The 16,104-nt window shown below is 40.8% G+C and overlaps 1 protein-coding gene across 1 annotated transcript; it reads left to right on the plus strand.

The window, feature by feature from the left end:
- Window positions 1–1,873: 1,873 nt before the first annotated feature.
- Window positions 1,874–7,991, plus strand: LOC101007487 (putative olfactory receptor 10J6). The gene is given in 2 exon segments (XM_009184474.4): window positions 1,874–1,931; window positions 6,757–7,991. Coding segments are annotated over 2 exon segments (987 nt in total). The 3' UTR covers window positions 7,686–7,991.
- The last annotated feature ends 8,113 nt before the right edge of the window (window positions 7,992–16,104 follow it).

Raw genomic sequence — 16,104 nt, forward strand, 5'->3', positions numbered from 1 at the left:
AATTGTAGTTCCCATACTGCACATGCGTCGTGTGAGGAACCCCGTGGGAGTTAATTGAATCATGGGGGTGGCTACCCTCATGCTGTTCTCATAATAGTGAGTGAGTTCTCACAAGATCTGATGGTTTTATATGGGACTTTTCCCCCCTTGCTCCACGATCCTCCTTCCTGCCACCATGTGAAGAAGGATGTGTTTGCTTCCCTTTCTGCCATAATTGTAAGTTTCCTGAAGCCTCCCCAGCACTGTGGAACTGTGAGTCAATTAAATCTCTTTCCTTTATACATTACCCACTCTTGGGCAGTTCTTTATAGCAGCATGAGAACGGACTAATAAAGATGGAATTTCTGGTAACGTCATCTTGGCATTTTTCTCAGATATAGTTGTTGTCACAACAAAGAAAGCAGCAAAAGTCACAGAGGAAACTACTTGAATAATTCAGAATCTATAAAGAAAATGGAAGGATTTGGAGGCGCAACAATCCAGGAACATAGTTGTGTAGTGATTTAACAATTACAGAGATAATCATCCCCTTTCTCATACTTGCCACTAAGGCTGGTAGATACTAGGAAACAAGTAGTACATAAGATGTACAATGAGTTGCTAAAACCAGGAGTCATCTCTAATAAGAAAAGCAATTTTTGACTCTATCTTACGCAAGTAAAGATCTGATTCTTATTTTTGGCTATAGAAAAACAGGTAAGAGCATTTAGCCACATAGCTTCAGGACTGGTTTTAACTGAAGTCCATAAATAATTTTCCTGGATGAGAAGGCTTGCAGGTAGTTTTCTGTGAGTTTTGTGTGGGAGACTCTGAGTGGAGCTCTGAGATTAAAGCAATGAGGCCTCTTAGTTTGGGATATGCCTTAGCTAAGACTTGAGTTGAAGTAGAAATTTAAAAAAAATATTTTATCTGCACTGGATAGGATCAATATATAGTCACATTTGGAATGCAATGTAGAGACCTTTTAGGTATTCATGAGACTTTCCATTATTTAGAAAGAATAGGTGTCCAAGACCATTCAAATGAAAGAAGAAAAAATGAAACATGACCTGAATTGTCTTTAATTCTTGTCTTGTCAAGACTAAATAGCTGATTATAATATAAACTAAACTCCAATTTGTATTCCAGAATTTTCTATCTCGTTTTTGTCTGGCTGTGGCCACTTTTCTGAGTTTCACTTGAGAGATTTGGGCACTGGTAAAGGCACCCGCATCATGTCACATACAACCACAGGATCCAGAAGCAAAGCTAATCTAATGTTATTGGCATATTTCACTGAAGCCCATAATCTATGAGGGTGAGATGCCAAAGACAAATACTTCATCTAGAGCTCCAGCTGTTGCAGCAGCTTCTCTCAGTATCCTTATGGGGATCCTATGAGGATTCAGTCTGACAGTGCATACAAAACACCTGGTCAGTCCCTGTTCTGGCACTCAGTCCCAGTGCAAGTGTTCAGTGATTGTCAGCTATAATGATGAGGAGGATGATGATCTCAAATTCAATCATCTGCCCTAACTTCTTTTTATATTCTGACAAATCAAAATGAGCACTCATGCTCCATTTTCAGTTCCTACCCCCAAAACTAATTCTTACCTAACCAAACCAAAGCATGGCCTCTGCTAGTAGGAGAAATGATGTAAGCTCTTTCTATATACAAAGAGAGACACTATATCTGACTTTTATATGAGTGCATTCTCACTGATAGTAACTGACCAAGGACCAAACACTAACAGAGGTTCAAAAGAAGAAAAGATGGCGCCATGTGACAACATGTCTTCAAATGAGTTTAGCTATTTTTTCCCCTGAAGAAAAATAAGTAGCAGGCCATGTGAGACCAAAGCTTGCTCAATATTCCTGGTGTGATCTGCTTGTAATGAGATCCTCCAGCTCATTTCTGGATTCTGACTCTGTGCAGACCCATGGGAGACATGGTAAGTCTCTTGACAAATTGATGCAGGAGACCAGAGCTAGACAGAAGAACGTCTCCTCTGAGAGTCTCTTTCTAATCACAGAATTTAAGGGGGCAGCTCTTCTAGAGCCAAAGCAAAAAGGGCCAAAGGGACTCTGTGAATGTCACCCTGTGCTTCAGCCAGAGTACAGTGAAATGTAAGTGACCCAATAATCTAATAAGGCTGAGAATCAAATAAGGCTAAACTTTCAAAGTCATCAAGAGTCTGTCATTTATTTTTCCAGACAAATGATAATCAGATTTCCTAGAATTGTAATGATCTTTTGTAAATTAGTCACGATTATTCTAAAACTGAACACAGAGAGATTCCACAGACTCCAGAAGGTAGATGGACACTTTTAGGTCTGAGAAGGCTTCTAGACAAAAGAAAAGTTATTATTCTCTTATTTATTCAAATAACTCTCATGATCATCAGCTTCTTAAGATGTTGACTCCTCCTTCCCTGGCTCCTTAGATCTATTTTGTTTAAAAAATAAAGGAAAGGGAAGGAAAATAAGAGAAAGGAAGGGAGGGGATGGAAACTCTACCAAAAAGGCAGGTCATTATTTTTTTTAACTGTGTAATTCCTTTACACACAAAACATAATTATAGAAGTTTTGCCTACCTGCATGTTTTAATTTTTTTTAACACAGATTCTGTTTCCAGCATCAAATTTTGCTTATAAAGATCAAAATATTTGTGGGCATCCATGGCTGTTGTAATAATTTCTTCCCCTTGCAAATGGCATTTCCTTTACACTTTCAAATTGTGTTTTCCCCTCCACTTTATTTTTCTTTTTCCTCTGGTAGGAATATTGACTTCATGACTAACATTTTGATGCATGAGCACATTTCAGTATTTTTACTCTCCCACAGGGTTTTTATCCTTCCGGAATGTATAAATCATTTTGAAAGCTTCTTTCTGTTCTATACTGTGCTTTTGAGATTATCCACTGGTGTGTTCCCTCCACAGAAACACCCTTAGGGTTCAGTCAGAGAAGGCCCAGATTTGGGTGGTAGAAGGGCTGCTGCTACTGTGCTCAGCTGCACTCTTTTCTGGCTGGGTGGAGACTCAAAAAAAGCAACAAGTAGAAAAAAAAAGAGAGAGAGAGGGGTGGGGGTAGCCATCTGGTGTAACACAGCCCTTAAGTTCACTGAGACACATTCTAACCACTGAGAACTCATCCTGGCAAACCTCCATGGGTGAGACCAACCCACCCATTCCGCACATTTCTCTGGCTCCACGGTACCCTCTGGGACCTCTTCTCCCTTCCTAAGCTAAACATTGCTGCCTGATTTTGTATGTGTAAGGCTCCAAGAAGACCAAGGAGAATTAACAATGTGATTTCCTCCTGTGTCTCAGACTTCCTTGTCTCTCTCACCAGGGCCTTCCTCACTTCCAGGGACAGTAACAGCTGTGTATTTGACATTTGAGCCATAATTTCTCACAGTAATAATTTTAGATTGCGTCTGCACCTCAGAAAGTGACAGGTTAAAAAATGAGACAACCAGGCAATTGCCCTGAATCACAAAGGAACTCCAAAACATCGTTGGATAGGTAGCAAAATGAAGTGAAATACAAAATAGAACTCCTTTCTGGGAGAGTGATGTGGTTGGGAAGAACACTTGGAAAAACCAGGGCGAGCAATGACACCTACTCTAGGAGGTGTGGATGGCCACTAAGTGCACTCTATGCAGGACAAAGACCAATCACTGTGGGGCTCATTTGTTTGTTTGTTTGTTTGTTTGGGCTAAGCCTAGTGTTGGGAGATCCCCTGTAGCTGAGCTCCACATGCAGGAGAAATCATAGCTTCCCCTATGGCAGGGCTTTACCTTTCCCTCACACACCACACACCTTTCCTCCAAATAAATACTAAACAACATGGAAAGAACATTGGTTTGAAGGGGCTATTCTTGCTCCCAAGTCTTACACTGACCTTTCATTTTTGCATTTGTTTCCCCAAGTTTTATGAATATCTTAAGATATTATTTTGTTGCCCATTCCATACAATTCAAATGTATACCATAGGCAATAAACTTCTTTTCCTGGGCTTATGTACCTGACCCAGTTTCCCTGCATCTAGTTCTTAGCCATCGTGTCTATATCTTCACAACTTACTCCAAGAAAGTAAATTTATATTTACATGAAACATTTTTACAACAAATCAGTGACTGATTTGGGGTGAAAGCAACACTTTCCAGCTCCTAAATTAAAGATACCAGAAGATTTTTCCTCCTCCTGATTTAATTCAGTTTTGTATGTTCCCTCCTTCCCTACTCCAAATACGTCTATAGTTTTCCTGGTTCAACATAGCCTGAACTATGTTTTGTCATTCATTGCAATAGGCTCATTAGGAAAGGGAAAAGGCACAAGAGATCTGTTGTTCTCATCTGACACATTAACAAAATTCTTCTTTGTTTACTCCACATAATCAGGCTTTCCAGCCCAGGACTCTACTAGAGCTGTGGCCAATAAGGTCATTGGTAGCCTCCTTCTTAATCAATTGAATATATGTTTTCAGTTGTCATCCTCCTTGACTTCTCCAAGTTATTTATGAGTTATAATTTTATGCTTAAAATATTTTAAAATGAGCCATTATCATCCCTGTAGAAATGATAAAAGTCAAAGTTCCCTATAGCACCACCAGCACAATATAACTAATTCATGATAATATCAAGTTCATATTCTTTCAGGCTTTTCCCCCCACATATGCAAATAGTTATGAACATCCACAAACACACACACACACACACACACATGCAAATATTCCTAACCATATGGCAGCACATCATAGTATTGTTTTCTAAATATCTCATTTTGTGGTTATTATTTAACGTATTCCACACGTCTGTTCATGGCAGGACACCATAACAGCACAGTCCAGCATAACTTTTACCAACAAAAGAAAATGTTTGACAGCTGAGCTGTCCAATGTGGTAGCCACTAGTCACATGTAGCTTTTTATCACTTGAAATGTGGCTAGTGTGACTAACTGAATTTTTTTTTTTTTTTTGAGACGGCGTCTCGCTCTGTCACCCAGGTTGGAGTGCAGTGGCCGGATCTCAGCTCACTGCAAGCTCTGCCTCCCGGGTTCACACCATTCTCCTGCCTCAGCCTCCTGAGTAGCTGGGACTACAGGCGCCCGCCACCTCGCCCAGCTAGTTTTTTGTACTTTTTAGTGGAGACGGGGTTTCACCGGGTTAGCGAGGATGGTCTCGATCTCCTGACCTCGTAATCCGCCCGTCTCGGCCTCCCAAAGTGCTGGGATTACAGGCTTGAGCCACCGCGCCCGACCGACTAACTGAATTTTTAATTCTCTTTTATTTTAGTCAATTTAAATTTACATAGCGATAGCTCCATCCTATCCTTTCTAAAAGGCTGCTTGGAGTTGCACTGTCACTCTCTTTAATCTTTGCCTATCCAACTCGTATCTCAGTGGTCTTTTAAGGCAAATTCCTTTAATTTTAGTGACACACTCATTTCTACTCGAAATATTTGCCTCATTTTCCATGATGGACTATTTTCTAAAACACCCACAGTGTTTCCTAGATTCCTAGTGGCAGTTTCCTAAGTGTGCCAAAATCCCCCAGCCTGTTAGTGTTATTTGTTATTTAAGCAAAAATGGTTCAAATCATCATTTGATATATGATGGAAATCCCAGACCCACTCACCAAATTTCTAGCAAATATTGTGTGTGCTTGTAACGGGGTAGGAGGGCAGGGGAAGGCCTTGTATTTCTTCTAGTCATTACAGGCTAGTGGTTTGTGCTTGTAAGGGGGACGGGAGGGCAGGAGAGGGCCTTGTATTTCTTCTAGTCATTACAGGCTAGTAGTTTTTCTTCCTCAGCCTGGATTTTACTCCTTGCACATGATACCTTTTTCTGCACTGTGCCATCATCCACTTCTCTTCACTTCCTAACTACCACTAACTGAAAATTATACATATAAAAGCTTTAAACATAGGCTCTTGAGGCTCTCAAGGGAGTTTACATTACAATATAGTTCAGCAAACAATTTAAATCAAATAGTACACCTCTTTATTCTTAGAATTCCATCCGTCAAAAATAAATCAGCTATTTTTTTTTAATTCGAGGTCCAACTTTCTGTTGTGTTGCTGGTTCTCTTCTCTCTTTTTCCAACAGCTTCCACTTCTCTCTCTAGTTTACACATCTCCAAACCTTAAGCCCCTGTTAATACCTTCACAATAAATCAATTTTGCCAATGGTTTGCCTCCCCTAGACCATCTAGGCTGGGCCCAGAATACCTCATCTTCGCTCCCACTGAAGTGTTCCCAAAGGTCAGCTCTCACTGACCTTGATTCTGTTCCCCTACACTGTCACCAGAAGCTATCCACCAATGGTTCTAATTCAGTAGGTCCAACTCTCTCACCCCCATTTTGTTGTCTCAGCTGTGTGGACTTTCACAGGATGGCATGGGATGGGACCCCTGTGCCATGCATATTGTAAAGGAAAATGCCTTCCTCCATGTGCTACAAAAGAGCACATTTGTGATGGCACTTTGAAAAGATATGGGCTGTGGTGTCACATATTGGCAATTCCTTGGCCAGAGGCTTAACAGTATCAGCAGTGCTAGAAGATTAAGAAGACAGCACAAACAGAAAAGGGAGAAGATGGTGAAGTAGCTATATAACATGAGCTAGAACGCTTCTGATTACAAAGCAGAGAAATTGACTTTTTTTCTTAGTGTTTTCTACAGTCATTGCTCTGTCCTTGTTCTAGAATTCATATCATGATAAGAATTTCTTGACGTTGACTTCTTGCATTGCTTTCAGACATTGCAATTAAAAAGTGCAAAGAAAGAACTTCACAGAAGTAGCAGAGTTTGTTTTCCTGGGATTCTCCAGATTCTACAAACATCAGATCACTCTCTTTGTGGTTTTTCTCATCATGTACACATTAACCGTGGCTGGCAATGCCATCATCGTGACCATCATCCACTTTGACCATCACCTCCACACTCCCATGTACTTCTTCCTGAGCATGTTGGCTAGCTCTGAGAGAGTGTACACACTGGTCATCATTCCACAGACGCTCTCGAGCCTGGTAGCCCAGACCCAGCCAATCTCTCTAGCAGGTTGTACTACCCTACTGTTCTTCTTTGTTACCTTGGCCATCAACAATTACTTCTTGCTCACAGTGATGGTCTACGACCGCTATGTGGCCATCTGCAATCCCCCGAGATACATGGTCATCATGAGCACGAGGGTGTGTGTCCAGCTGGTGTGTGGAGCCTTTAGCATTGGGCTGGCCATGGTAGCTGTCCAGGTAACATCCATATTTACCTGACCTTTTGGTCTCAGGGTGGTTGGTCATTTCTTCTGTGACATCCTCCCTGCCATGAAACTCTCCTGTATTAATACCACTGTCAATGAGATAATCAATTTTGTTGTCAGTCTATTTGTCATCCTGGTCCCCATGGGTCTGGTCTTCATCTCCTATGTCCTCATCATCTCCACTATCCTCAAGATTGCCTCAACTGAGGGCTGGAAGAAGACGTTTGTCACCTGTGCTTCCCACCTCACTGTGGTCATTGTCCATTATGGCTGTGCCTCCATTGCCTGCCTCAAGCCCAAGTCAGAAAACTCTACAGAACAAGACCTCCTTCTGTCAGTGACCTACACCATCATCGCTCCCCTGCTGAACCCTGTTGTTTACAGCCTAACGAACAAGGAGGTCAAGGATGCCCTATGCAGGGGCATGGGCAGAAACATTTCTTAATGCATTATTCCTCTACATAAATAAACATTTATTCATAGCAATGTGTGTCCTCACTTACATTAAACAACCTTACAACTCTGTCCCATGCAGTCTATGCTGCAATGGGATGTGCATGTCTTGCTTTAGTATATTTATTACAACATTTTAGTCTTTGTTTCCATATATTTCGAAGTTTTGTCCGGGCATTTTCAACCACGGATGTGAGAGGTCAAGGAGAATGGGCATGACTTTTAGGAAACAATATCCGAATTTCTAGGATGAAGAAAGAGACTTCTTAAACGTATATTAAATGTGATTATACTGTGTTTAAAAAATAAAAAGCAATGTGTATCATTTTTGTAATGCAATCTACGGAAAATAAAACTACAAAATCATCTCAGCAAGGGAAGGATAGTCAATAATGATGGATTCCCCTGAAAGAAAATAGTATCAGAATTGTCAGGGAAAAGTGAAATGAGTGTATTAAATTTAAAAAATAGGAAAGTTGGAAAACACTGGTTTAGTCCTTGAAAATTTAGTCTTTGTTATTCAGTTTATGCTAAAGCCTTTGCTTTTATCCAGTGTAGTCATCAGATGCTGGCCACATGGCCACAGATCATACTTAACTCTCACCTTTCTAATCTAAATGTCCTAATTCAGTTCTCTCTGGCTGCTGGTTCTCTCCATGGGATCAACTTCTCTCTAATCATTATGAAGAAAAATTGAGTTAGTCAAGAAGATCTGTGCCCTGTTAGAATGAGAACCATAAAAGCATTCCTCATTTGCACATACCATGGCACCTCCTGGTAGCATAAAGAAATGAAAATAGAACAAAACAAACAGTCCCAGTAGGCAGGAGTAGTTCAGAAGTATAATTGTTAAATCACTCAATTCACCAAAAAAGGCTAACAAGAAAAAAATATATTTTTTTCCTTAGTAGACTCCTTTGAGAAAAATATCCTTTTTCCCGGGGCTTTCTGGGAGTTTTTTTGGTTTCATGCCTGTACATACCTTCTATATGATTATCTTGGGTGATGGGTGATGGTAGGGAGGGTTTAAGACTTTTGTTGAGTGCCTCCTTCTACTAAAATATTTTTTGTCAAGAATACTTTGCTGCTCATCCCCTAATGCCATTTCTCTTTTTTTCTAAAGAGTCATTTTTTTTCTTTTCCCTCCACTGAGAAGGAGTCAATAACATCCCAAGGAGCTCATCTAGGGTAAAGAATATCTTTACAGATTTCTGAACTCTAGGTTGGGAAGACCATAGTTCTTTCAAGGTCTAACCAGTTCTTCCTAATTCCTGTCCTGTGTCTTTGCAATTTCTACATCACAGAAATAAGGCTTCCCACAGAAGCTGTTGAGGACTCAATGATTGGGTTCAAGAGTCTTGGACATGCTATGAGGTCTTTCTTGACAGTGCTCTCAGGGTCAGCCCACTACAGATCTAAACCTCTATACCCAACAACAGTGTGGCAGCTTCCCTCCAGAATGAGAGTGTCTCTCCTGGCAGTATGAAAGAATCCCTCCCACTGCCATCAAGGCCACCTATACTGCCAACTCTTAATTAAAACCTGCCCTTCTCCATTCCCTCTGGACTAGCAACTACTTGTACATCCTCAGACCTGTCTTTTTGTGTGTAGAAGGGAAGAGGTAAGACAGAGAGGGCTGCTCTGAGCAGGAAAGTACAATGATGGAAGGTGGGTGGTGATCAAACCTGCTCTATCCTACTCCGGTGGCAGTCGCCACCTCACACTGCCCATTACTCCCCGTTCTACTTCTGCACACAGCCATTCTCCTTCATTAGTTCAGGAATCAAAGACAAAGATTTCTCCAGTATCCTCTCTACATCTAAATGCTGCAAAAGCAGACATACCACAGGCCACTCGTACAACCGAAAGTTAAATGCCACAGCGGAGCCCACAAAGAGCTGGCAGAAAATATGAGTCATAAACCTTGAAGGCGAAATATCTTTGTCTCTAATTCTGTTACCCACAGTAGTTCAACTATGTGTCAAATTTTTTAAAACAAACATGTGTGCTTCTAATTTCTTCTTGATAATACGATGTTGTCTTACATGGTAGATAGAATAGAGATCCCAGAGTCAGAAGTGCTGAATTCACTTCCTCACTCAGCACCCATCAGAACCTTTTCGTGAATATAATGTTTTTAATTCTGCCTCACTTGTTATCAAAAGCATTTTTTAATCCCCTTACCCATTTGTTTTGCACAGGCTGGTATCCAGTGACAAATGCTACTTCACATTGTTTTCTGCAGTATCATTTACCTCACTCCCACCCAGGCAGTTAGTTGTTCTTTCTTAAGTGTTCCTAAAGTTATTTGTGGGAAATTACATTAGTCTAACATTTTTTTCATTGTGCTTTCCTTGCTAGTTTCTATCACTGGATCACAGGAATATTGGGATCAGGAACTGCTTTCCTCATTATGATGCCCCCTGCATGGAACAGCACTTGGAGAGTAGGTGTTCAATAAATCCTCACTTAGTGGTTGAGTACCTACTATGTACAAGGACCATGCTTGGACTTTTTGGTGTGTCTTAATGAACTAGACACATCTGCTGTCATTGTTTGTTCAAGCTGCTTTAACAAAAGACCAAAGAGTGGGTAATTTATAAACAACAGAAATTTTGAGCCCACAGTCCTGGCATCTGGGAAGTCCATGACCAAGGCACTAACAGGTTTAGTGTTTGGTGAGGGCCCAGTATCTACTTCCAAGATGGCACCTTGTTGCTGCATTTTTCAGATGAGATGAATGCTGCTTCTCACATGGGAAGCAATGGAAGGGCAAAAATGGACCTATCTAGTTACTCCCAACCCTTTTATAAGGTCACTAACCCATTTATAAAGTTATATGGTTTGGATGTCCCACCCAAATCTCACATTGAAATGTAATCCCCGGTGTTGGAGGGCCTGGTGGGTGATGACTGGATCATGGGGATGGGTTTCTCATGAATGGTTTAGTACCATCCTCTTAGCACTGTGCTTGAGATAGTGAGTTCTCACAAGATCTGGTCCTTTAAAAGCGTATGGCACCTCCCACCTCACTCTCTCGCTCCCGCTCCCACCATGTGAGACACCTGCTTCCCCGTGACCTCCCACCATGATTGTAAGCTTCCTGAGGCCTACCCAGAAACAGATGTCCGTGTTATGCTTCCTGTACCATGTGCAGAACCATGAGCTAATTAAATGTGTTTTCTTTATAAATTACTCAGTCTCTGGTGTTTCTTTATAACAATGCAAGAACAGTCAAATACATAAGGGCTCTGCCTTCATGACTTAATCACCTTCTAAAGGTCCCGCTTCTTAATGATATCACTTTGGGGTTTAAGTTTCAACATGAATTTTCAAGGGGACACAAACATTCAAACTAAAGCACCTGCTATCTTTTTTTCTGTGTCCTTTGCAGTGGTCCCTCCCCTAAATACAAACAGAGCCATAAGCTCGACCACTGTGGCAGAGTCACTCGGGTCTGCCTGTTCTTCCTCTTTTGCTGGCCTTTCTATGAGCCAGCTTCTCAGTTGCTTTAAGACCTCTCTCAGACCCGGTGTTAACTTAGTTATTTGCACTGATGAATCCCTTAGCAACACAGAACCAGAAACAGTCAAGACTTTCACAAAAAGGAGTAGAGTTACCAAGAAAATCATTCTTTATCATATGAGGATGTAACCTTTGAAACGCATTTAAAGAGAAACAAGTTTTTAAATACAGAGCGATGTGCCATATACAATTAAGAATTAGGGCATCTTCTAATTATACTTTTGGCAACATGACAAACAAATTTATTATGAGACTAGAAAATCATCCCACAATTTTACATTTTGAATTATAATGGAACAAAAGCTTAGCTTCCTTTGTCGCTGGAGACCAAAACCTCAAGTTTCTGACCTCCTAATTTCCCAATTCCTATTTCTTCTGCAATGAAGACAGTGACTAGATGAGATAACAGACATGAAAATACCAACCACCAGCAATAAAAAGCCTGATTCTAGATCCTTGAGGAATCGCCATACTGTTTTCCATAATGGTTGAACTAGTTTACAATCCCACCAACAGTGTAAAAGCATTCCTATTTCTCCACATCCTCTCCAGCACTTGTTGTTTCCTGACTTTTTAATGATCGCCATTCTAACTGGTGTGAGATGGCATCTCATTGTGGTTTTGATTTGCATTTCTCTGATGGCCAGTGATGATAAGCATTTTTTCATGTGTCTGTTGGCTGTATGAATGTCTTCTTTTGAGAAGTGTCTGTTCATATCCTTTGCCCACTTTTTGATGGGGTTGTTTGTTTTTTTCTTGTAAATTTGTTTGAGTTCTTTGTAGGTTCTGGATATTAGCCCTTTGTCAGATGAGTAGATTGCAAAAATTTTCTCCCATTCTGTAAGTTGCCTGTTCACTCTGATGGTAGTTTCTTTTGCTGTGCAGAAGCTCTTTAGTTTAATTAGATCCCATTTGTCAATTTTGGCTTTTGCTGCTGTTGCTTTTGGTGTTTTAGACATGAAGTCTTTGCCCATGCCTATGTCCTGAATGGTAATACCTAGGTTTTCCTCTAGGGTTTTTATGGTGTTAGGTCTAACATTTAAGTCTCTAATCCATCTTGAATTAATTTTCGTATAAGGAGTAAGGAAAGGATCCAGTTTCAGCTTTCTACTTATGGCTAGCCAATTTTCCCAGCACCATTTATTAAATAGGGAATCCCTTCCCCATTTCTTGTTTCTCTCAGGTTTCTAAAAGACCCAGCCATCCCATTACTGGGTATATACCCAAAGGATTATAAATCATGCTGCTATAAAGACACATGCACACGTATGTTTATTGCGGCACTATTCACAATAGCAAAGACTTGGAATCAACCCAAATGTCCATCAGTGACAGACTGGATTAAGAAAATATGGCACATATACACCATGGAATACTATGCAGCCATAAAAAAGGATGAGTTTGTGTCCTTTGTAGGGACATGGATGCAGCTGGAAACCATCATTCTTAGCAAACTATCACAAGAACAGAAAACCAAACACCGCATGTTCTCACTCATAGGTGGGAACTGAACAATGAGATCACTTGGACTCGGGAAGGGGAACATCACACACCAGGGCCTATCACGGGGAGGGGGGAGGGGGGAAGGATTGCACTGGGAGTTATACCTGATGTAAATGACGAGTTGATGGGTGCTGACGAGTTGATGGGTGCAGCACAGCAACATGGCACAAGTATACATATGTAACAAACCTGCACGTTATGCACATGTACCCTAGAACTTAAAGTATAATAATAATAATAATAATAAAAGCCTGATTGAGGGAAGCAACTAGCTCTGGAAAATGACAGAGGAGAGGAGGAAACAAGGAGATGACTCTGATGATAGATACCAGATGAATATCACTTTTCATTAACTCATTTCTGAAGAAAACAGGAATTGCAAAGCAGCAAAGCAATGTAACATAAAGCAGAAGACAATTACCACTTATTGAGGGTTTACTACAGAGCAGATATCATGTGAAATGGTAGTTGTGTACATTATTTCACTTAAAACTTCAATTTTATAGTACTTGGCACTTCACAAGAGTCTTCAAATATAATGTCCTATTTGATCCTTATAGTAACCTTATGAAATATGTATTTTTATTGTTTTATTGTTTCATTGTTATAAAATATGCATTGTTTCTACCATTAACTTTTTAGGTTCATGGTAGAAACATTACCTGACTTGCTTCAAGTCACACAGTTGGTAACTGACAGAACTAGAACTGATAGCAACATTCACCAACCAATTTCAAAAGGTATTTTCCACTATATCACCACCATCTCTCATCTTTAATCTTTTTGAAAGACAGAATATGCTTCCCAACTTTTAGTCACTCTGGTCTCATCTTGGACATCACTTCCACCAAAAAGTCTTCCCTAAATAATTTATTAGATGTTCCTTTCATAAGCATCCACACCATTCTAAGATTGTCTCCTCCCTGACCATGTATCAAAATTGCCTATTTCCTAGTCTGCCTCCCTTACCACACAGTCAACCCCTCGACAGAACTGCTTTCTGTATCTTCAATGCTAGGACAGTTCTTGGCATAAGATACACCTCCATAAACTTATTAAGCACAAAGTTGAAATGTACACATCTATAGCTTCTTCTTGATGGTTAAGTGTGCTGACAATGACCATCATTTTTCTCCAGTGCTGTGAGCCAACCAGGTTCTCAGGATGATGGGGCTTTCCCTTGCTTTGAAGAGCTCACAGTATCCTTTCTTATCTGCTATTTCCACATTGTGAGAGAGGAGAAAAAGCAGATGAAAAGTATATACAACTACCTGTAAAGTAGCACCCTTGGGGATAGCACTGCCTAGAGATGAAGAAGGATTTCCAATCAGATTGCCTGGGTTCTAATTTTGCCTCTGCCACTCACTGGATGTTCTAACCTGTTTATGCATTTATTTCCAGATTTTTTGATGGGGTAGCGATAGCACCTAGACAGGTAGGTATCATTATTCCCATTTTTATATATGGAGTTTGGCAGGGTTAAGTAAAGTACCAGGTAGTTCAAAGTAGTAAAGCTGTCTACCTGACGTCAAATTCTCTACTCCACTCTCCCACTATTTCACAGGACTTGTCGAAAACAGATAATAAATCTCCACATGAATATTTGGGTCTATACAAAAATCTACATACTATCACAAACCCATTTATCAAAGTTATATTGCATGCAGACACCATGCCAGACACTACTAATGATTAAGACATCACAACCCATGCCTTCATGTGCTAATAGAGAAGCACATGAGAGTCCAAAAATTAAGCAAGTAGTTACGATAAAGTGTGATAAATCCTATGACGGGGAAATATGGAATGCTGTGAGAACCCACGTTGGTGGGTTCTAACCAAATAAAGGGGTTAAGGAAGAGCTACCAGAGAAAGTAGAGTTTAAGCTTAAAATCTGAAGATTTAGTAGGAATCAGCTGGATGAAATATTGGCAGAAGGGTCTAGGAAAGAAAGATCGAAAGTATATTCCAGGCAGAAGAATTAGCAATGCAAAGGCATGTAAACAAATTAATTACAAAAAGTTTAATAGAGCTGGGGTATAACATTCATGGAGTATTGATAGAAGAGCAAAGAAGAAAGACAGTAGTAGTCACGTGATAAAGAACTTCAAACCCATACTACAGAGTGTGCACTCTAAAGATAATGAAGAACATTTATGTGACTTTAAGTAAAGCAATGGTATGATTTAATGTGTAATTCAGAAGGCTCACCCTGCTCATGGAGGGGAGAAATGGATTATAAGGGGGCAAGACTGGCAGGAAGACTGATTGGGAATCTACAGCGGAAATACAAAGACAGGTGTTGGTAGGCTGGGCCAGGTGGAAGCTGTGCTGATGAAGATAAATTGACAGATTTAAGAAATCTGTGGGAGGCAAGATTGACATTTCCTGGTGATGGATTCAGTGTGAGAGGTAATGGAGCCAAATATGATCCTGATTATTTCTGACATAGGCAATGCGGTGAACAGCAGTGTCCTCAACCAATAGGAGGAACACTGGAAGAGAAGCAAGTCAGGGTGTAAAAAAAGATAATGAGTTTAATTTTTGGACTTTTGAGGTTGAGATATCTGTGAGTAATTCAAGTGGAGAGATCAAGGAAGCAGCTAGATACATGGACCTAGAATTCAGAATAGTAGTCTGAGCTAGAGAAGTAGCTGTAGGAATCAGAAGTACACAGATGGCCATTTTTGAAATGGGAATGAATGGGTTCACCCAGGGAGGATGTGGAGAAGGAGAGAAGTCTACATAGGGTGAATGCTGAGGAGCGGCTGATGTGTTGGAATGCTGCACAGGAATCTGAGGGTAGCCCTGACAATGAAAAACCTGTCAGGAAAGCAAGGTGTGGGGAGGAGGAGAATTCTCTGCACCAGGTTCCAAGGTCTTCAATGACTGATCATCTCTAATGTCCATTGGAATATGGGAGTGGGAGCAGGGGACAATTAAGACTCTCAGATTTACCTTGAGTTGGATCTGGGATCCAGCAGCTATTGTGCAGAAGACAAAAATTGTCCACTCTTCTTCCAACCCTCTTCCTCCATAATTTTCGTACCGTGGGGCCACAAAGAAGTCAGGTCAGTGTAGCTAGAGGTCTCTGTCCATCACACATGTACTGTCCAAGTGCATAAGTGGGGGTCCAGCTGCGTCTCACACCACCACCACCACCACCACCACTACCACCACCACCACCATCCTCACAGTGCTTGTTCCCTCCAAAGTGGAAGATACAAATGAAAGGGAACAGAAGAACAGCAGGATGTTCTAGGTAAGCTGCCAGGCAGAAAGCCTCATGTCAACATTCATGGGGCGGGAGCAGATGGCAGACCCTATTCATCCCATTATGCTGTGGCCAGGAAATTAAAATACTATCCTCACAGTCCTGTCCC

The sequence above is a fragment of the Papio anubis genome, unplaced genomic scaffold, assembly GCF_008728515.1.
Source record: "Papio anubis isolate 15944 unplaced genomic scaffold, Panubis1.0 scaffold473, whole genome shotgun sequence".
NCBI classification, from domain to species: Eukaryota; Metazoa; Chordata; class Mammalia; order Primates; family Cercopithecidae; genus Papio; species Papio anubis.